The sequence below is a fragment of the Cupressus sempervirens genome, chromosome 6, assembly GCF_028749045.1.
Source record: "Cupressus sempervirens isolate cs-2001-9-10 chromosome 6, ASM2874904v1, whole genome shotgun sequence".
Taxonomy (NCBI): Eukaryota; Viridiplantae; Streptophyta; class Pinopsida; order Cupressales; family Cupressaceae; genus Cupressus; species Cupressus sempervirens.
Window position 1 is genome coordinate 25,532,226 of NC_143123.1, and position 20,819 is coordinate 25,553,044.

The following is a 20,819-nucleotide window of genomic DNA, read 5'->3' on the forward strand; positions in this document are numbered from 1 at the left end:
AAACCATGTTATATCAGAAAACATTACATTAAAAATTGAAAAAAACTATCCCTTATATTGTACTATCTTCAATCAATATTTTAATGAAGAAAATATGATATATTACCCAAAAAAAAAATCCATTGTACTATCTTCATTCATTATGAGAAGATTATATATATAAACAAATCCCCTTTCAATCATGATCATGATCACTATTATTCTAATGAATTATTATAATACATTAAAAAAGGTTACATAATTATTAAATTGCTCTGATAAAAGAAGTTCATAGAATTTGCATTATTGTAATGAAATATGATAATGGACATAAAACAATGTTAAAAAATCCCTAAATTATTATTATAAAACAAATTTACAGAGTTATTACACAGAATCTATGCATCAACTTTCAGATACTACTGAAATCAAAACGCCAGCTTTGAATATATACAGACTTAACAAAAACAAGCCTCTGCAACTACTTTCTATAATACATTTTATAGACACTCACAATTCCAACTCAGAATTGAAACATGAATGTTTCTGCTAACTATCCAAATAAAAATGAAAAGGTGTCTTATACTACTCTGATAGTGGTAGTATTGGTCATGAAATTCCCTGTAAAATTTTGATTTCTCCCAAAATAATATTGAACAGACTTTGTATTTCCTGAAGGAGGCGCAATGCTTAGGCTTAACTCTGCCTGTTCTTCAACATCTTCCATTTCTTGGGACTTCATCCCACTGTTACTGCTCTGTTCTTGTTCTGGCCATAAAGGCAACAATACCTGTGGCTCAGAATTACCCATGCTTTCTCCATCCTTAGATATGGAGAGAGATAAATTTGGAACTTCTTTTGCTGATAAATCTAAATCCCCACATAAATTTGGGTAAGATTCTTGTGGGTTTTCCAGTGAATATTCGTTGACTGAGAAGCTTGTAATCTGAAAAAAACAGAGGAAACAAAAAAAAATTGGTACTTTATAAAGCGAAATCTTTAAGAATGTAATAAGGAGGGAAAACAACGGTGCTTAATTATTATTATGTGTTAAGTTCCAAGTAGATTCGAACTCCAGACTTTCGAATGATAAGTTGAAGTTGAAGTTGAAGTAGATTCGAAGTAGATTATAACTTTAGACTTTCAATATATAATAAGCTGAACTGATTCAAGTAGGTCAAGTAGATTCGAAGTAGATTCGAACTCCAGACTTTTCATATGATAAGCTGAAGCTCAAGTAGATTCGAACTTGAAAGTAGATTCGAACTCCAGACTTTTCATATGATAAGCTGAAGCTCAAGTAGATTTGAACTTGAGACTTCTATATGAACTTGAGACTTCTATATGAGAAGAAGCTCAAGTTCAAGTAGATTTGAACTCATAGACCTCCATATGAGAAGGAGCTCAAATTCAAGTAGATTCTCAAGTTCAAGCTTGCTTCCATACGAGAAGAAGCTCAAACTCGAGACCTCAAGACCTTAAGCTCAAATTCAAGTAGATTCTCAAGTTCAAGCTTGCTTCTATATTTTGAAGTCTCGACCTCCATATGAGAAGCTTACAAATTATGCCTGCCTCCATACGAGAAGAAGAAGCTCAAGTTCAAGTAGATTCAAACTCGAGACCTCCAAACTCGAGACCTCCATATGACAAGCTATTATCAAGCTATTATCAAGTTATTATCATTGTATTATAGACTATGAGAAGCTCACAAGCTATGCCTCCATACGACAAGAAGAAGCTCAAGTTCAAGTAGATTCGAACTCTGAGACCTCCATATGGCAAGCTATTATCAAGCTATTATAGACTTTTGCCTAAAATTTTAGGAAGCTTGATTAAACAATAGAATTGATCAAGTAATGGAAATAAGAGATTTATACATTCTGAGTAAGTGGGCACATATCAAAGAGGCTTGATCGACGTTTTCTTCTGGGAAGACTGCTTTGTCTCAGAAAATATTTCTGGGCATGGCTGGCCACTTGTGTTGGAGTTCTTGTTGTAACAAAGTTTCTGGATATCCCTCTCCAATCACCCTTCCCAAGCTTTTCCAGCCCAGCTAAGAACAATCTGTGCTCCTCTTCACTCCATGGCACCCCTGTACAAAAACACCCACAAATTTATGGAATTCAACCTCCCATTGAAAATAAAATTCTTAGATCAAAAATTAGATTTGAGAAAAGAGATGATGAACATTCTTCTTCTTCTGACATTAGTTGCTGTACAATAATATTATAAGTCTTCCTAACTTCAGGAGATAATAATTATCTTTGTCAATCAGGCTACTTATAATTAACCTATTTCTGAAGAATTGATCTTGTAAAGATATCAAAACCCCAAAATTAAGAAAGAAGTTTCTTGCGAAAGGCTCTATACAGAAAGAATTTATAAATTAAGAAAGAAGTTTCTTATGAGAGACAATTAAGAAAGGAGTTTTGGATTCATAATCTTCATGGCTCCTTGCCATGGGCACAGATGTGACGATCCCATGCAAATGAATGCAGTCTAAACTATGGAAACAATCCAAACAAATAAAGATATTAAGAAAGGATTTTGGATTCATAATTAAGAAAGGAGTTATGAAAGATTTTAGTAAGAAGGAGTTTTGGATTCATAATTAAGAAAGGAGTTATGAATCGAGCAGACAGCTTAAATATCACACACTAAGGCTTAATTCTTAGACTAAAAGTGCTAAATAGTTAAAGTTGACTTATTTTTCAATTTCTCCCCGAATTGATAAACATTCAAAGATTCAAAATCTTAATCAATCATTAATTAATTAATCCTTGCCATGGCTACATATGCAATGATCCTGATCTTAAGAATGTAGCCAAACCAAACAAATAGAAAAACTGTAGACAGCTATTTATTATTGAGACAGAATCTCATTCAAAAGAAACTATCAGAGAGAAGTAAAAGACAACATAAGACATAAAAAGAACTCAATGGCATTAGAGCTGTTGGAGATTTTCTCACCTTTCTTTCTATCTCTAGATTTGCTAGAAGTATGAATGAGTCCATCAGACAAATACCCTTCATCTCCACCTGCTCCAGAATCTGCCTGTAAGCTGCTAAACCCAGGGTATTGAATGAGGTCCCCTGTACTAACACTCTTTCTCATTTGCATATCTCCATCCATTGCATTGAGCTTTACCCCAAACAATTTAACTACTCTACAACATGTTCTAGAGTTGTGTCCATTATACCCACAATGAGAACATTTCCTACTTAACAACTCCTTTGCCATTCACCCAAAATCAAAAAGCAAACTTCGGAACAAAAACTAAATCAGCCAGCCAGCCAACCAGCCAAAAACTCCACACCCAATGGCAAGAACAATTTGGGTTGTATATATGAATGAATGTGTAGTATGAGTATTAGGAATAGGGCCTTATCTTCCTCTTGAAAGCTGAAGCCCCTTATAAATCACAAAGAAGAGCTAAATTTGTCTGTACTGATAAAGGAGATTCATGAAAAAATGGACGGCACTGAGAGTTCCAACACAGAGCACAAGCCAGAGATATATCATGATTTATGCATGGATAAGATTTGGTCTTATTCTGCTCCTCTCATTTTTGCATGGGTGGGGACAACATGCCAAACAAAACTAAAGGCACGTTGTAAGGTTCATGCTGTCCTAGTTTATTTCCTTTTCTAACCTTATATTCCACCTGTCTACAATCCATTGTCACACTTTGATGATTGCCTTCCAAAGGCCAAACTTTTATAAAACAAAATTAAATCATGAAATATTTGTTTTTTCATGGATGTGATATTTTAATGAGTACCTAGTCAAGTAGCCATAGATTACTGTTTCACCCAATACTCAAAGCTTGAACAGATGCTAAATGTGAAAATGAAAAAGAATAAGAAATGTCAATCGCAACCTTTTTTTTTCTTTTTCCTATATTGGAATAGGAAACTTTGGAAGACCCATCTATCTTTTATGTTCATCCGTGCATCCTCCCACTTTATTTTTATCAGACTCTGCCTTTTTTGAGGACAGTTGCATAGCATTACCCCTTGACAACTTCTTAATTAATTGAGTGCCCTACCACTTTTACCTACTTAAATTAGTATAATGGTTTGTACCTGCTTAATTTAGTATAATGGATTGTACCTTAAGTGAAGACAGTTGCAGAGCATTATCACTGAAAGAAATATCGTTTTATTGATTTCTATAATTTATAATAAGATAAGATAGTTATTTTAATATTAAATTGTGTACAAGATTCTTATATCAATTTTTTAGATCACATTCTATGGTCAAGGATTCATCTTGAAATTTCGATACATCTTGTTCACAAAAACTAACTCTCTTATTTTTATGTTGTTCTAAGCGATTACAAAAGTTTTTTTTTTAAGTTTTTCAGACTTTACGAACTTCTAGTTCTTATAAAGAGAAGAGATTTTTACAGTCCATGACAATCATTTGCTAAAGTTTGTGAATGTAATTGTGTTAATATATTTTTTTTATCGATGTTTAGAATCACGCTCCTTAATCCATTATCTAGTTCTTTGTTTTTACTGCTGGCTGTGGCCTTCTGCATTTATATTTTTGGTTTTTTGTCAAGCCTTCTGTAGTCCTGATGATTTCAATTAATTTCAAAACTCTTGATGTTTTACTCTAAATTAATATGAATATGATATTCTATACTTCGACTCCTTAATTATAAAAAAGTGGATAATAGTTTTTAGTTTAAACTATATTCAAACAGAGAGAATTCTATACACAACTACAGAACTATATATAAGACCAATCCTAATACCTACTGATTCTTCATATAGTAAAATAAATCAGATAATGAAATTGCAGGTACCACCATTAGTAAAGTTTGAACACAGCTGTAAAGAACACTACTGAGATTCAGTCAGTCAAAACCCATTTGTATTTCCTGGTCAATTATTTGTGACATGGACTTTGTAAACTTAATCCAAATTCTCTTATGCAAGAATAAAGTGGTCAGTAAAATGTTAAAAGTATTGATGAACAAGCATTTTTTTTTTTTTATTCTACTAGTATTTGTGTAGTGCGCCTGAGCTTTCACCCAATCCGTTGCCTTTTTTTCTGTGTAAGGTCGATCCGAAATGATAATGGAATATCCTTACAAAGGTAAAGTGCCGTAAATTAAAAAAATCATTTTATAAACGAGTTCAGGAAGATGTGGACGTGAAAGGATTTCTTTATTATCTGGATTTGACATTTAATATTACAGTTTAAAGTGTTAAAAGAAATCCTCAACACGGGGAATCGAATCATGTTTTTTTTTAAAAAAAATTTAATAGAGCATAATTGAAGAATGACGACATGGCTACGTAAAGTCGGGCCAAAAGATATGACTGATAAAAAAAAGTATCGAGGAACAAAGATATTTATGGGCACTTTAATTTAATATTATAATGGAAGTTCAAATGTAGAGGGGCAAGTTTTGAATGAAAAAGATTCGTTGGGGAAAAAATCTTGAAGTGTTTTGATGTGAAATAAATGAGGGATTAAAATTGATTTAAGAAAGAAGAAATATAGAGCTTGTAGTTTATGGTGCAATTTATATGTACTTTTTTGCAATGTATTGGGGTGCATATAAGTTGTCCTGGGAATATATAGCACCGGTATCAAATAGTTCGATTAAAATCTTAAAGCGATCTAACTCTTGAGATAGAGTCAAAGGTAATTGACCCTTGCTCACAATATTCTAGTTTTGCATATGATTTGAAGTCCATTTGGCGAAACATTATGCTACCCTTTTCCACTTTCTAGGAATATGAGTAAAAGTGACACAATCCAAAGAAGTACACAACTTAATAATATGAAACAACCAAAACTAACTGCCAACAAACATCACCAAAATAACTTGTGTGTTGATGTGGGTAGATGTTATTAGTTTTATGAAAATTCCTATTGTCGCCACTGATTATTGTTCTCCTATCGTAAACGATTATTGAACTGTCGAACAAATAATTCACAACTAATATCAAAAAATAATACAACTGCAACTTCACCAATAAAATACAGAAAGAAATTCACAACACAATGAACAGAATATTTTCGGACAAATCATCCCTGGAAAAACCCCTAAGGGAAAACTAGTTCTACAAATAGAAAATATATTAACTTCAACAAATCAAGAGATACAAAATTCATTGTCTTTCATTGGCAGAATTCAGACAACCTTCTAATTTCTCCTACTGATATTCCCCACTACTATCCACAAGACTATCACTGCACCCTTGCTAACACTGCAAAATTGTTTGCTATCACTACAAACTCATTTGCTAATACTGCAAATGCTTCTACAACTTCTTATTCCACTGTTCACCAAATGCATCCCTTGACCCCCTTTTATACTACCTAACCAAGAGGTTTCTAGTTGCTTCTTGATCAAGACAACCTAACCAAGAAGTTTTTAGTTTCTTCTTGATAACAACCTAACCATGCGTTACTAGTTGCTTCTAGGAGTCAATTAATTAACAAATATTTACTAATTAATCACATAAGGATGAACAGGTGTCCAAGCTACCTAAACTAAGACTCCCTCTTAGTAAGGAAGTTGTTTTGCATGCCACCCAAGGGCATGTGCAAGATCATGGTGTACCAAACTATGGCCTTAAGTGGCAGTGAAAAATTAGCAAATCAGGGTTATGTCAACTTGACACATAATTTTGAAGTGGTTATGGACTTTATATCAAAAAGTTGTAAGAAAATAATCTATAAGAAATTGAATGTAATTTCTAAACTACTAGGCCTTATCAGGAGAAAACAATAATTGATTGGTCAAAAGTTTGAATTTTAATACAATATTACAAAAATTTCAGGGCAAAAATAAAAAGTAGGTGTATGTCTGACCACCTTAATCAAAATCAAATGATAATATTTTTTTAATATAATTATAGATATGAAAAGTAGACTCATGCCCGGATGTGACGCATATTTTTTGATATTTTTATTCCAAATAAATAATTAAATATGAATTTTCTACCAAAAAAAATTATAAAAAAAAAAAAAAGTCTCATGTCTGACCACCTTACCTAATAGAAAATTTTACCAAATTTTATTTAAATTTTATTTTTCTTATACTAGGCGAAGCATAGAATGTGACACAACTTTTAGATTTAAAAAATGTTATACCGTTTGAAAGTTATAGCTATTTTTCAACCAGTATGTCAATCAGCATGTCAATCGGCACTTTACAATAATCTTCATTGATAATTAACTAATAAATACTTATTGAACTTAGAATTTGACAGAAATTATATCGATGGATTCTCGAGAGCAATATTTAAAAAAAAATTCGTTTCATTCAATTTCGATCAAAATAACATTGTCAGACGACTACCCAAAGTCTGAGTATCACTAAAACCCTCTTCAAACACGTCTTTTGGGTTGACCGGGTAGGCTTGGTAAATACCAAGCCTAATTGGATATCGGATTTGAAATCGGATATCGGATTTCAAATCAGATATCCGATTTGAAATCCGATATCCAATATGGTCCGGTGAATTTTGGTGGAAAATTTGAAATCCCAACCCATTTTGGAGGGAAAATCAGATTTAAGAGTTATAGCTTATGATTTATAAATTATTTTTGTTATATTACTCTGTAAATATGTATTATAATATATTATATATATAATAATGTAATGTAAAGATATAACATATAATATATTATGTTATTCTCATTATAATCTATAAATATAATTTATATTATTATTACTTTTATTAAATATAATAACGTAATATACATATATATGTGTGTGTGTGTGTGTGTGTGTGTGTGTATGTGTGTGTGTGTGTTATTAAATACAATATATGTTATTAATATATATAATAACGTTATATGTATATATATATATATATATATATATATATATACACATATATACATATATATGTATATATGTGTATATATATATATGTATATATATAAATATAATAACGTAATATATATTATAACATAATATTTTATAGCTTATGATTTATAAATTATTTTTGATTTTTTTTTTTTTTTTGCAAAAAGAGGGGTAAAAATTTATTAAGACATAAAGGAATACAACAAGGAGAGCTCAACAAGGAGCTCGATCCTGAGCAACAAGATCATCAAATTCTTGCACCATCTCAAAGGACAGTTGCCTCCTATCCCTAATATTCCAACCCGGATCATGACTAGAAGCCCATTTGGCTAAAAAATCAGCAGTTCTATTCCATTCACGAGGAATATACGTGAACCTAATGAATTGAAAAGAGGAAGAGAAGAAAAGAATCTGCTTAACAACAGTGGCCAGCTGCCAACTAACATCCTCAAGCTCTTGCGAAGAAAGCATGTTCACCACTACCTAGGAATCAGACTCACAGATAATCTTACTCCATCCCCGCAAGCAACACTGTTCCACAGCATATAAAATAGCCTGAGCTTCCATGAGATTGTTAGTATAATCACCCTTATGAACTGAGAAGAAAAATTTAACATCCCTAGAACTACAATGAGCCACTCCGCCAATACCAACCGAACCAGGATTCTCACGGGAAGAACCATCAGTGTTAATTTTCAGAATTTCATAGGGAGGAGGAGTTCAGTGCCCATCCCGATTAACCTAACCCTTCCTCTGATGGTGAAGCTGCCTGGACATAGAAGGAAACCTATGAGCTGCAGCCCCATCCTGCAGATGAAAATTGAGGCGATTATAGATAGCAAGATCAACCGGATCCATACCCCCATCAAGCTCACACTTCACAAGAATAGTTTCCTGAAGAGAATGTGATATTTTCTACCAAAGATACAAAACACCAAGCCGAAAATCTTGGAATATGCGACGATTCCTCTCCAACCAGATATGCCAAAGCATGAAAGATGGGCCAGCAATCCAAGCAGCATGGAGAGAAGAAGACTTGGAGGGAGCACTACCCAAGCGAGCCCAGAACTCAAGCAAAGAGGAAGCATGCCGACAAGAGCAACCCCAAGCGCTCCACCAAAGGTGCCATATCTGAGTAGAATAGGAGCAATGGAAGAACAGATGGGAGATAGACTCCTCTCCATTACCACACAAAATTCAATAAGAGGGTCCCTGAAATCCATGTTTACAAAGATTATCCCAGGTAAGACAACGGTTGTGAGCCACTAGCCATATGAAAAAATTGCACTTGGACCAAGAAACTTTATTCCAAACTTGCTTCCACCAAGGGACCTCAGCATCCCCAAATAAGTGTCTAGTTATCTCCTGATACCCAGCAGAGACATGATATTTACCAGACAAGGTACCGCCCCAAGCCAAAACATATGGACCAAGCAAAGAAGAACACTCTCTAGAGGCCAGAATTTGAGAAAGCTCCTGACGATCCATGGTTGTACCTCTAGGAGGCCAAACAGAAGAATGCTTCCATCTGTAACCAACAACAGGTCCCAATTGATAAGGAGTCTTGTAATGACCCACTTTATCCCATCCAGCGGCAAGAAAAGAGTCACAAAGAGGCTGAAGATAATGGATAAAATGGAAGGGAATCCATCCCAAGCATCAGACCAAAACAAAGCCTGAGAACCTCCTTTACATATCCAGAACAGACCCATTTTCACCAACATCGCACTTGTCTTCAAAGTATGCCAAACCATTGAGCCACGACCTTCAAGAGGAAGTGCAGAAATAGAGTAAGGATCAGCACCATGAAAATATTTATGAGTGATAATATGAGCCCAAAGTTGATGTTGTCCAGAGCACCATCGCCAATAAATTTTAGCAGCCAAAGCTTGACTACTCAATAGAGCAGATCGAAGACCAAGACCACCCTCCTTTTTAGGCCTACAACCAGTTGCCCAATTAACCAAGCTCCATTTAGTACTACACAAATTACCACTCCAAAGGAATTGTCGAGAAAGAGCATCAAACTCCTTGAGAAAGTAAATAGGTGCAGCGTGAACCATGCTTCTATAAGTAGGAAGAGCTTGGATAACAGCTTGAAGAAGAGTAACCCGGGTAGCAGTAGAAAGCCATCTATGAGTCCAATGATTTACCTTATCCTGAAGCTTGGTAATCAAATTTTGCCAGAAGAGACGTGGCTGTCTGGAAACAGCAATAGGAATGCCAAGATAAGTCAAAGGAAGTGATCCTATCTGAAACCGTAGGATACCAACAATCATGTGCTGAATAGAATCAGGAGTGTTAAAAAAAAAAATGGAAGATTTGTGCTCATTAACTTTCTGGCCTGAAGCTGCCAAATAAATGTCCAAAGCATGTCGAAAGGCTTCAGCTTCCTTGATCCTAGCAAGACCAGCAAGAGCATAATCATCAACAAATTGAAGATGGGAAAGAGAAGGTAAGCCCTTACCCCACCGCCAGCCTTGAATAGAATTCTAGGACACCTGATGCTTAATGAATCTGCCCAAGCCTTCAGCCATGATGATGAATAGATATGGAGAGAGAGGGTCACCCTGGCGGAGGCCTCTAGAAGCACCAAATAGTTGAGAAGGTTGACCATTAATCAAAACAGAAAAAGAGGTAGAAGTAACACAACTCATAATCCAACTCACCCAGTCAGAGCTAAATCCAAAAGAAAGAAGAATACTCTTTACGAAGCTCTATTTAACTCTATCATAGGCCTTAGCCATATCCAGCTTAACAAACATGGCTCTCTCCCTTAAAGTAGCCATAGAGTGAATAGCCTCAGTAGCAATAACCACCCCATCCAAAATTTGTCTACCAGCAACAAAACCACCTTATTCTTCTGAGATAATAATGGGAAGCCACATTTTCAGTCTCTCAGCAATCAATTTAGTAATAACTTTGTAAGCCACATTACATAAGGCAATTGGTCTAAAAAACTCCAATTGATTAGCACCCTCTCTCTTAGGAATAAGAGTCAAGAATGTAGAGTTCAAAGCTCGAAGCATCTGCTTGCTAGCATAGGATTATTTAACCACCTCCAACAAATCATGATTAATGATGTCCCAAAATTCCTGAAAGAATTCAACTAGAAAGCCATCAGGACCAGGAGCCTTCCCCTTAGGCATACCAAAGACCACCTCCTCCAGCTCTTCCAAAGAGATAGGACGCATGAGATAATCATTCATTTCCTGAGTGATAAGGGAAGGAATACAGGAAAAAATAAGATTTTCTTCATTATCAACAAGAGGAGAGTCCTCAGAGAAGAGGGTAGAGAAGTACCAAATAGCCTCCTGGAACAAAGCTAGCAAGGAATTCAATTGGATACCTTGAGAATTAACCAAAGAAGAGATAGTGTTCTGATTCCGGTGAGATTGCACTGTTTTATGGAAAAAGGCAGTGTTACGATCACCTTCCTGGAGCCAATCAACTCTAGCCTTTTGCTTCCAAAAAATTTCCTCTCGAAGTTCCCATTCTTCTAGAGCTCTAGAAGCAAGGGATTCAGCCTTGCCAAGATCCTCTAAGAAACCTCGATCTCTAATCTCCCTTGTGATGACATCAAGATCTTCTTGAGAAAGCCTCTTCATAAAGTGAAGTGTCCCAAAGCATTCCCTATTCCATATCTTGAGTTTCCTTTTAACATATTGAAGCCTTTTAGAAAATGAGAACATTGCAGTACCATATGCAAGAGCACCATCTTTCCACCAACAAAAAACAAAATCATGAAGAGAGGAGTCACGAAGCCACATCAACTGGAACTTAAAAGGAGGATGCTTCGGAACATAAGCCCCTATAGCAGAAAATTTGATTGGCCAATGATCTAAACCCCTCCAATTAAGGATTTCTGAAGAGATAGTAGGGGTGCCACTAACCCAGAAGCAAGAAACAAGAAATCTATCCAAACGTTCTGAGATAGCAGCAACACTAGTCCTACGATTATTCCAGGTATAGAGACCATTAGAAGGCTTAACATTAGAGAGATGAAAAAGAGATATGTGCTACCGAAGAAGAGCAGAAGAAGGCCCCAATCTAGCCAAACCACCATGCTTCTCCTCCAGACTTAAAACTGAATTGAAGTCCCCTGCTAACACCCAAGGATGATAAGGATGACAATTTCTAACATATTGAATATGTTCCCAAAGTTCCTCATTTCCCACAAGATCAATAGGTGCATACACATTAGTAACCATGATTACCTCTCCTGAGTCAAGAGTAGAAGCTACCATAAAGAGAGCTGATTGAGAAGACATCCAGCCAAGAGGAGAAATTTTTTGAGGATCCCAAAATATAGCTAAATCACCCGCACTGCCTGTTGCCCCAACACACTGGCATTGGCCACAAGACCAAATACTAGAGGCATTTTGGACCATAGACTCCATAGAGAGCTTAGTCTCTTGGATACAAAAAACATCAGGACTATGATCAACCACCAAGTTATGAATAGCCTTTTGTCTAGGGATGCTATTCAACCCCCTTACATTCCATGAGAGAATAATCATCATTGGGTAGAATTGGGAAAATGAGAATCCAAAGGTTTCACTGAACCAGACTCAATCAATATATCTCCTGTGAGTTTAATCTTCTTTTGGTCTGTTTTGCGCCCACTCCTTAGAGGGGGAGTAGAAGAAGCTCGCTTAAAGGGTCAAGGCATCAACCCCAAGGGGAGAGGAGATCCCTTGCCCTTACCTAATGGTAGCACATCCTAAACCAAGTCAGCTAAAACAACATCATTATCCTCCAACACTGCAGGAGTAACCAGAGCCTCTATCACAGGAGCCATAGGGACCTCACAGTTCTGATATACTACAAATTGGGATGCCCCACAAGCATCATTAGGAACAGATCTCTCATCTGGGAAAACTGGATCAGAAGAGATAGGAGGAGCAATACCCTCCTCTAGAACCATACTATCCAGCACCTCAAAGCTGTTAAAACCTGAATTAGATAATCTTTCTTTCTATGTAAATATGTATTATAATATATATTATATATATAATAACGTAATGTAAAGATATAAAATATAATATATTAATATATACTAATATATAATGTTATTCTCATTATAATCTATAAATATAATTTATATTATTATTATTTTTACTAAATATAATAACGTAATATATATGTGTGTGTGTGTGTGTGTGTGTGTGTGTGTGTGTGTGTTATTAATATATATATAATAATGTAATATTTTTATTAAACATAATAACCTTTTATATATATATATATATATATATATATATATATATATATATATATATATATATATATATATATATATATATGTTATTAATATATATGAGTCAAAGGGGGTCATAGGTTGACCTATGACCCCCTTCGAACGACATATGTCCCTAGGGGTCCTAGGACCCTTAGTGACATATTAGAATCGTTCTTATGGGTTGAAGGGGGTCATTGGTTGACCTATGATCCCCTTCCACGAATTACATGACGACATATGTCCCTAGGGGTCCTAGGACCCATAGGGACATATTAGAATCGTTCTTATGGGTCAAAGGGGGTCATAGGTTGACCTATGACCCCATTCAACCCATTAAATGATGACATATGTCCCTAGGGGTCTAGGACCCCTAAGGACATATTAGAATCGTTCTTATTAATCAAAGGGGCCATTAAATGATGACATATGTCCCTAGGGGTCCTAGCCCTAAGGACATATTAGAATCGTTCATATGGGTCAAGGGTGTCATAGGTTGACCTATGACCCCCTTCGATCTATTACGTGACGACATATGTTCCTAGGGGTCCTAGCACCCTTAAGGACATATTAGAATCATTCATATAGGTCGAAGGGGGTCATAGGTTGACTTATGATCCTCTTCGACCCATTACATAATGATATATGTCACTAGAGGTCCTAGGACCCCTAAGGACATATTAGAATCATTCTTATGGGTTGAAGGGGGTCATAGGTTGACCTATGACCCTCTTCGACACATTACATGACAACATATGTCCCTAGGGCTCCTAGGACCCCTAGGGACATATTAGAATCGTTCATATGGGTCATGAAGACATTTGTCCCTAGAGGTCCTAGGACACCTAGGGAAATATTAGAATCGTTCATATGGGTCAAAGGGGGTCATAGGATGACCTAGGACCCCCTTAGACCCATTAAATGACGACATATGTCCCTAGGGGTCCTAAGACCCGTAGGGACATATTAAAATTGTTCATATGGGTCAAAGGCGATCATAGGTTGACCTATGACCCCCTTCAACCCATTAAATGACAACATATGTCTTTAGGGGTCCTAGGACCCCTAGGGACATATTAGAATTGTTCATATGGATCAAAGGGGGTCATAGGTTGACCTATGATCCCCTTCGACCCATTAAATGATGACATATGTCCCTAGGGGTCCTAGGATGCCTAGGGACATATTAGAATTGTTCATATGGTTCAAAGGGGTCATAGGTTGACCTATGACCCCCTTTGACCCATTACATGATGACATATGTCCCGAGGACCCCTAAGGACATATGAGAATCATTCTTATAGGTCAAAGGGGGTCATAGGTTGACTTACGACCCCCTTCGACACATTACATGATGGCATATGTCCCTAGAGATCTTAGATCCCCTAGGGACATATTAAAATCATTCATATGGGTCGAAGGGGGTCATAGGTTGACCTATGATCCCCTTCGACCCATTAAATGATAACATATGTACCTAGGGGTCCTACGACCCCTAGGGACATATTAGAATTGTTCATATGGGTCAAAGGGGGTCATAGGTTGACCTATGACCCCCTTTGACCTATTACATGATGACATATGTCCCTACGACAGTTGACCTATGACCCCCTTCAATGCATTACATGATGACATATGTCCCTAGGGGTCCTAAGACCCCTAAGAAAATATTAGAATCGTTCTTATGGGTCAAAGGTGGTCATAGGTTGACCTATGACCTGCTTCGACACATTACATGATGACATATGTCCGTAGGGGTCCTTGAAACCTTAAGGACATATTAGAATCATTCTTATGGGTCTAAGGGGGTCATAGGTTGACCTCTAACCCCCTTTGACCCATTACATTATGACATATGTCCCTAAGGGTCCTAGGACCCCTAGGGACATATTATAATGCTTCTTATGGGTCAAAAAGGGTCATAGGTTGACCTATGACCCCTTTCAGCAAATTCCATGACGACATATGTCCAAAGGAGTCCAAGAAACCTTAGAGACATATTAGAATCCTTCTTATGGGTCAAAGGGGGTCATAGGTTGACCTATGACTCCCTTTGACCCTTTACATGATGACATATGTCCCTAGGGGTCCTAGGACCCCTAGAGACATATTCTAATTGTTCTTATGGGTCAAAGGGGGTCATAGGGTGACATATGACACCCTTCAACCCATTACATGATGACATATGTCCCTAGGGGTCCTAGGACCCCTAGGGACATATTAGAATCATTCTTATGGGTCAAATGGGGTCATAGGTCAACCTATAACCCCATTTGACTCAATACATGATGACATATGTCCCTACGGGTCATAGGACACCTAGGGATATATTAGAATTGTTCATATGGGTCAAAAGGGGTCATAGGTTGACTAATGACCCCATTCGACCCATTAAATGACGACATATCTCCCTAGGGATTCTAGGACCCCTAGGGACATATTAAAATTGTTCATATGGGTCAAAGGAGGTCATAGGTTGACCTATGACCCCCTTCGACCCATTAAATGATGACATATGTCCCTAGGGGTCCTAGGACCCCTAAGGACATATTAGAATTATTCATATGGGTCAAAGGGAGTCATAGGTTGACCTATGACCCCCTTTGACCCATTACATGACGACATATGTCCCTAGGACCCCTAAGGACATATGAGAATCATTCTTATGGGTCAAAGGGTGTCATAGGTTGATCTACGACCCCCTTTGACACATTACATGATGACATATGTCCCTATGGGTCCTAGGACCCCTAAGAACATATTAGAATTGTTCATATGGGTTGAAGGGGGTCATAGGTTGACCTATGATCCCATTCGATCCATTAAATGACAACATTTGTCCTTAGGGGTCTTAGGACCCCTAGGGACATATTAGAATTGTTCATATGGGTCAAAGGGGGTCATAGGTTCACCTATGACCCCCTTTGACCCGTTACATGATAACATATGTCCCTAGGACCCCTAGGGACATATGAGAATCGTTCTTATGGGTCAAAGGGGGTCATAGGTTGACATATGACCCCCTTCAATGCATTACATGATGACATATGTCCTTAAGGGTCCTCGAAACCCTAGGGACATATTAAAATCATTCTTATGGGTCTAAGGGAGTCATAGGTTGATCTATGACCCCCTTTGACCCATTACATGGTGACATATGTCTCTAAGAATCCTACAACCCCTTAGAGACATATCAGAATGCTTCTTATGGGTCAAAGGGGGTGATAGGTTTACCTATGACCCCTTTCGATGCATTACATGATGACATATGTTCAAAGGTGTCCTAGAACCCCTAAAGACATATTAGAATCATTCTTATGGGTCAAAGGGGGTCATAGGTTGACCTATGACCCCCTTTGACCCTTTACATGATGACATATCTCCCTAGGGGTCCTACGACCCTTAGGGACATATTAGAATCGTTCTTATGGGTCAAAGGGGTTCATAGGTGACCTATGACACCCTTCAACCCATTACATGACAACATATGTCCCTAGGGGTCTTAGCTTATGACCCCCTTTGACCATTTACATGATGACATATCTCCCTATGGGTCCTACGACCCTTAAAGACATATTAGAATCATTTTTATGGATCAAAGGGGGTCATAGGGTGACCTATGACACCCTTCGATCCATCACATGACAACATATGTCCCTAGGGGTCCTAAGACCCCCAAGGACATATTATAATTATTTTTATAGGTCAAACAATATGTCCCTAGGAGTCATTGGACACTTAGGGACATATTAGAATTGTTCTTATGGGTCAAAGGGGATCATAGGTTGTTCTATGACCCCGTTGGACCCATTACATGATGACATATGTTCTTAGGGGTCCTAGGATCCCTAAGGACATTATAGAATCGTTCTTATGGGTCAAAGGGGCTCGTAGAGTGACCTATGACCCCCTTCAACCTATTACAAGATGCCATATGTCCCTAGGGGTCCTAAGACCCCTAGGGACATATTAGAATCATTCTTATGGGTTGACAATTGACCCACGTTAACACATTACATGATGACATCTGTCCCTAGGGGTCCTAGGACCCCTAGGGACATATAAGAATGCATCATATGGATCAAAGGGTGTCATAGGTTTACCTATGACCCCCTTCGACCCATTAAATGACGACATATATACCTAGGGTTCCTAAGACACCTAAGGACATATTGCAATAATTCTTATGGGTCAAAGAAGGTCATAGGTTGACTAATGATCATCTTCGACCCATTAAATGATGACATATGTCCTTAGAGGTCCTAGGACCCTTGGGGACATATTAGAATCGTTCTTATGGGTCAAACAGGCTCATAGGTTGACCTATGACCCCCTTCAACCAATTACATGACCACATATGTCCCTAGGGGTCCTAGGGAAATATTAGAATCATTCTTATGGGTCAAAGGGGGTGATAGGGTGACCTATGACCCCATTTGACCCATTGAATGATGATAAATGTCCCTAGGGGTCTTAGGACCCCTAGGGACATATTAGAATCATTCGTATGGGTCAAAGGGGGTCATAGGTTGACTTATGATCTCTTTTGACCCTTTACATGATGACATATGTCCTTTGGGATCTTAGGACCGCTAGGGACATAATAGAATGCTTCATATGGGTCAAAGGGGGTCATAGGTTGACCTATGACCACTTACGACCCGTTAAATGATGACATATATCCCTAGGGGTCCTAAGACCTGTAGGGACATATTAGAATCGTTCATATGGGTCAAAGGGAGTCATAGGTTGACTTATAACCCCTTTTGACCAATTACATGATGACATATGTCCCTAGAGTTTCTAATACCCCTAGGGACATATAAGAATCGTTCTTATGGGTCAAAGGTGGTCATAAGTTGACCTATGACCCGCTTTAACCCATTACATGATGACATATGTCCCTAGGGATCTTAGGAACCCTAGGGACATATTAGAATCATTCTTATGGGTCAAAGGTGGTCATAGGTTGACCTATGACCCCCTTTGACCCATTACATGATGACATATGTCCCTAAGGGGTCCTAGGAACCCTAAGGACATATTAGAATCATTCTTATGGGTCAAAGGGGCCCATAGGGTGACTTATGATCCACTTCGACCTATTAAATGATGACATATGTTCTTAGGGGTCCTAGGACCCTTAGGTAGATATTAGAATCGATCTTATGGGTCGAAGGGGGTCATAAGTCAACCTATGAGCCACTTTGACCCATATGAACGATTCTAATATGTCCCTAGGGATCCTAGGACCCCTAAGGACATATGTCATCATGTAATGTGTCGAAGGGGGTCATAAGTCAAGCAATGACCCCCTTTGACCTATATGAACAATTATAATATGTCCCGAGGGGTCCTAGGACCCATAGGAACATATGTCATCATGTAATCGGTCGAAGGGGTTCATAGGTTGACCTATGAACCCCTTTGATCCATAAGAATGATTCTAATATGTCCCTAGGACCCCTAAGGACATATGTCATCATTTAACATGTCGAATGGGTTCATAAGTTGACCAATGACCCCTTTTGACCCATCAGAATAATTCTAATGTGTCCCTAGGGGTCCTAGGACCCCTAGGGACATATCTCGTAATGTAATGGGTAGAAGGGTGTCGTAGCTGAACCTATGATCCCCTTTGACCCATATGAATAATTTTAATATGTTCCTAGGCATCTTAGGACCCCTGGGGACATATGTCATCATGTAATGGGTCGAACGACATCATAGGTCAACCTATGACCCCCTTTGACCTATTTGAACAATTCTAATATGTCCCTAGGGATCTTAGGACCTATAGGGACATATGTCATCATGTAATGGGTTGAAAGGGGTCATAGTTCAACCTATGACCCCTTTTGGCCCATAAGAATGATTTTAATATTTCCCTAGGGGTCCTAGGACTCCTAGGGACATATGTTGTCTTGTAATTGCTTGAAAGGGGGTCATAGGTCAACCTATGACCCTTTTTGGCCCATCAAAATGATTCTAATATGTCACTAGGGGTCCGAGGACCCCTAGAGTCATATGTCATCATGTAAGGGGTAGAAGGGGGTCATAGGTCAACCTATAACCCCCTTTGACCCATAAGAATGATTCTAATATGTCCCTAGGATTCTTAGGACCCTTAGGGACATATGTCATCATGTAAAGGGTTGAAGGGGTCATATGTCAACCTATGTCCCCCTTTGACCCATAAGAAGGACTCTAATATGTCCTTAGGGGTCTTAGGACCCCTAGAAACATATGTCGTCATGTAATGGGTCGAAGGGGGTCATAGGTCAAATTATGACCCCCTTAGAACCATAAGAACGAATCTAATATGTTCCTAAGAGTCCAAAGACCCCTAGGGACATCTGTTGTCATGTAATATGTCGAAAGGGGTCATAGGTTATCTTATGACCCCCTTTGAGCCATAAGAATGATTCTAATATGTCCCTAGGGGTCCTAGGACCCCTAGGGAGATATGTCATCATTTAATGGGTCGAAGGAGATCATAGATCAACCTATGACCCCTTTTGACCCATATGAAGCATTCTAATATGTTCTTTGGGGTCTTAGGACCCCTATGGATATATGTCATTATGTAATGGGTCGAAGGGGGTCATCCTATGACCCCCTTTGAGCCATTAGAAGGATTCTAATATGTCCTTAGGGGTCTTAGGACCCCTAGCGACATATGTCATCATGTAATGGGTCGAAGGGGATCATAGGTCAACCTATGACCTCCTTTGACCCATAAGAACGATTTTTATATGTCCCTAGGGGTCCTAGAATGCCTAGGGACATTTGTCATCATTTAATAGGTGAAATGGAGTCATACGTCACACTATAACGCCCTTTGACCCATAAGAAAGATTCTAATATATCCTTAGGGGTCCTAGGACCTGTAGGGACATATGTCGTCATGTAATAGGTTGAAGGGGGTCATAGGTCAACCTATGACCCCCTTTGACCTATAAGAATGATTCTAATATATCCCTAGGGGTCCTAGGACCACTAGGGATATATGTCGTCATTTAATGGGTTGAAGGGGGTCATAGGTCAACCTATGACACCACTCGACCCATATGAAGCATTCTAATATGTCCTTAGGTATCTTAGGACTCCTAGGGACATATGTCATCATTTAATGGGTTGAAGGGGGTCATAGGTCACCCTATGACCCCCTTTGACCCATAAGAACGATTCTAATATCTTCTTAGGAGTCCTAGGACCCCTAGGGACATATGTCGTCAAGTAATTGGTCAAAGAGGGTCATAGGTCAACTTATGACCCCCTTTGACCCATAAGAACAATTCTAATATGTCCCTAGGGGTCTTAGGACCCCTAGAGGCATATGTCATCATTTAATGGGTCGAAGGGGCTCATAGGTCAACCTATGACCTCCTTTGACCCATATGAAGCATTCTAATATGTCCGTAGGGATCCTAGGGATATATGTTGTCATGTAATGGTTCGGAGGGCCTATGACTCCTTTGGACCCATAAGAACAATTCTAATATGTCCCTAGGGACATATGTTGTGATTTAATGGGTAAAAGGGGGTCATAGGTCATCCTATGACCCCGTTTGACCCATATGAAGCATTTTAATATGTCTCTAGGGGTCCTAGGACCCCTAGGAACATATGTCATCATGTAATGTGTTGAAGGTGGTCATAGGTCAACTTGTGACTCCCTTTGACACATACGAACGATTCTAATATGTCCCTAGGGGTCCTAGGACCCCTAAGAACATATGTCATCACTTAATGGGTCG

General features: G+C 38.1%; 1 protein-coding gene across 1 annotated transcript; it reads right to left on the bottom strand.

Moving 5' to 3' along the window:
* Positions 1-318: 318 nt before the first annotated feature.
* LOC149550895 (transcription factor KUA1-like) lies at positions 319-3,463 on the bottom strand. The gene is made up of 3 exons (XM_089786470.1): positions 2,950-3,463; positions 1,857-2,071; positions 319-925 (listed from the first exon to the last, which is right to left on the bottom strand). The coding sequence occupies exons 1-3, from the start codon at positions 3,218-3,220 to the stop codon at positions 560-562; spliced, it is 852 nt and encodes a 283-aa protein (XP_089642596.1). The 5' UTR covers positions 3,221-3,463; the 3' UTR covers positions 319-559.
* Between the last annotated feature and the right edge of the window lie 17,356 nt (positions 3,464-20,819).